At 43.1% G+C, this 3317-nt stretch overlaps 1 protein-coding gene across 1 annotated transcript; it reads left to right on the forward strand.

The window, feature by feature from the left end:
* Positions 1 to 888: 888 nt before the first annotated feature.
* On the forward strand, positions 889 to 2851 carry LOC104952286 (voltage-dependent calcium channel gamma-2 subunit-like; the record flags this gene model as incomplete). The annotated part of the gene is made up of 1 exon (XM_010779081.1): positions 889 to 2851. A coding segment is annotated over one exon (546 nt), but the record flags the coding sequence as incomplete, so codon positions are not given.
* Positions 2852 to 3317: the final 466 nt, after the last annotated feature.

Genomic DNA, 3317 nt, shown 5'->3' on the forward strand with positions numbered 1-3317 from the left:
TCTCTCTCTCTCTCTCACTGTCTGTCTCTCTCTCTCTCTCTCTCTCTCTCTCTCCTCTCTCTCTCTCTCTCTCTCTCTCACTGTCTGTCTGTCTCTCTCTCTCTCTCTTTCTCACTGTCTGTCTCTCTCTCTCTCTCTCTCACTGTCTCTCTCTCTCGCCCTGTTGCTAGGCTAAGAGGACACCACTGGGATTGCACTCTAAAAATAAGGCGTCCCTGATAGTCTTCTGATTCTGATCCATCTCAATCACAGTCACCTCCGTCTGCTGCTCTTTACACAGGATTGATTTCACTGCCTAGTTGTTCTTCTGTCTGTCTGTCCCTGTGTTTATTTCTGGCTGCACGCAGTCAGAGTGGTGATGTACGACAAAAATGACAGCTGATCAAAATACAGGGAAGGATAGGGAAAGTAGATGAGAAAGATGGCAGGGAATCTGTTGGAGGTAGAAAAGCTGAGGTGGGTGAACTACAGAGACATAAGAAATGAATGTGAGGCTGAATCTGGTGGTGAAAGAGGTTCGGGGGAAAACACAAAAAACGAGAAAATGCTAATTCGAAAAACAAGTCCAAGTCCAAATGAACCCCTTATGTAATGCAAGTCAGGAACATTTGCATGACATTACGTAACAATCATTCTGGCTGCAACAATTCTTCTGTAAAAGAAGAAGAAGAAGAATATTGCCTTTTCTTCACGTACAAAAACTCGATTTTAGAATAAACTGTCACTGACTTCAGAAAGCTGAAAAAGTAGATTCTTTGTCTCTAGTTTCTTTAGTTGTTCAGCCGACAAAGATAAACTGTAATCCTTTTGGTCGTTTAGTGTGTTGGTAACATTGTGGCTTGTATTTCATTTGAATGTAACCTCCTTTCCTCTGTCTCCTCTGTCTCCTTTGTCTCCTTTGTCTCCTTTGTCCCAGGCCTGAGCAACATCATAGGGATCATCGTCTACATATCAGCCAACTCCGGCGACCCTTCCAAGAGCGACTCGAAGAAGAACAGCTATTCGTACGGCTGGTCCTTCTACTTCGGTGCTCTTTCCTTCATCATGGCGGAGATGGTGGGCGTCCTGGCCGTTCACATGTTCATCGACCGCCATCGGGAGTTACGTGTCGGCGTGCGAGCGGCCGATTACCTCCAAGGTGCGGCGATAACGCGCATCCCGAGCTACCGCTACCGCTATCGGCGCCGCTCACGCTCCTCGTCCCGCTCCACGGACCCCTCTCACTCCCGGGAGACGTCCCCTGTGGGCCTGAAAGCCTTCGGGGCGCTTCCTTCCACCGAGTTGTCCATGTACACGCTGCCTAAAGGTCAAACAGGCACCCCGACGGCCGACTATAACTCCGAGGAGAGGGACCACAACTTCCTGCAGGTCCACAACTGCATCCAGAAGGACCTGAAAGACTCGGCCGCCAACCGACGCACCACGCCTGTATGAAACTGAATATCAGACTATAAGAGTATCAGTTTTTGAGTGGTGGGACTTCACCTCCACAGCACCTCAGATCAGTTTCTGTTTTAGAACTAAAAAAGGAAACTGCATAAAAAAGAAACATGCATGATTTTCCCATCTACCATTGAGTTTTGAACATGTTTGTAAAGATATTAGAGGAGTTGGGAGGGGGGGTGTTTACGGTGGTTATCTGTGGAGTGGTGGGCCAACTTTATATTTTTTACTCTTCCTCAGTGTTATAAAAAGGGGGCGTAGTTGCCCCCTCGGCCCCACCCAAAAGCCCCCCAACACACACACCCTAGCCTCCCTCCTTTCTTTAGTTGCTGTATCTTCTTTGATTTAATTCTTTATTCGCATTAATACTGTGAACCGTTGCGGTGTGGGATTTAAGCAGGGAGCAATTCAGGCCGCAAAAAAACTGAGAAAAAACAAGAAAAAAACACATAAGTTAATATATGTATTGATTATATATGAATATATGAATATATATGTTAATAAAATCATGACTAGACTTCCCTGGCGCAAAAATATCAACGAGAAAAAAGTAATTTAATCAAGACGTCGAGGAACACCCAGGATTCTTCGCGGATCATTTGACGGGCAACGGTTTTCGACCCGATGAACTGATATTGGTTAGTATTAGACGCGTTATTACTTTATTTTACAACGGAAAAAAATATTGTTTGGCCTTCCGCCGAAACCCTGGTCGCCATCTTTGTTCAGGGTCAACTCGAGGTGAAAAGGTTGACATCGTTTCTTTTTTTTTTGCTCCGAAAAGGGGCGGAGACAAGAGAGAACTCTGGGTAATGGAGGATCTCTCAGCAAACTTAAAGAAGACTGTGGACAATGAGACGTCACTACTGCCAAAGACACAAAGTAGTGCGTGAGAAAAACATGGCTACCAGCGAGGTGAAGCTAAGTGACTCCAAAAAATTAAGAATTTACATGCATGCTAATCAAAACCATCCAATCTGCTTTTAAGAAACCTATGTTTTGAACAATGATACCATGTAAGGGCAGTGGGGGTGACGACGTAGAAGTTAATGTTACAGTACTGTGTCTATTTAACTTTTGTTTCTTATTTTTTGGGTACTTTTTGGGGATGGGGCTTCATTACGCTTGAAACAAGGACTTTGGAGAACGTATCAAGGCTTTTTTTAAACAAGAAACATCTTATCTTGCCTTTTTTCATTTAATTTGATTTCCTCGGTTCCTTTGAACTCTCACACAGCCTTAGTCTCTTTTTTCTTTGTCTCATTTTTTCTTGTTCTTTGGTTTTGTGTTGTTGTAAATGAGAATTTAAAAAAAGCGTAATGTCTTTCAAGGTGCCAAAACTGAATGATTCTGAACTTGGATGCATCAAGTCCTGATGACGAATAAAAATTGAACCCCCCGTAGGGAACAGAAAGAGTGTTTGCTGTATAATGCTTAAGAACGAGGAGGACCAGCAGAGCCAAATGAGTCCTTCAATTCAATTGTTGTGTTTATTTCAGGAAGTTGTGGTTTTACGACAAACAAAGGTCTCTTCCAGGTATAGAAAAATGTCTGTGGAGATGAGAAGATCTTCATTGTAGTCTCTTACGTTGCCTATTTGCACAATACCAAGGAAGCAGGGACGTGCACAGACATTTGGAGGGGCTATTGCTCTAAACTGGAAAAAGGGCCTCCCCCGAAAAAAAACATAAGACCTTTTGAAAATTGTAACTTGTTTTTAATGTCAAAGAAACCAAACGATTTTTACATCAACTAAGTTGAACAGTAATTCACATCTCATCACAAAATAAGCTAAGGCGACTACTTGCATTCGGTGACTTGATTTTAAAAATGTTTTGCGGTCCATATCTCATTAAAATATCTAATGTTAGTTC

This window comes from Notothenia coriiceps, unplaced genomic scaffold, assembly GCF_000735185.1.
Source record: "Notothenia coriiceps isolate Sejong01 unplaced genomic scaffold, NC01 NC01_scaffold00019795, whole genome shotgun sequence".
In the NCBI taxonomy this organism is placed as follows: Eukaryota; Metazoa; Chordata; class Actinopteri; order Perciformes; family Nototheniidae; genus Notothenia; species Notothenia coriiceps.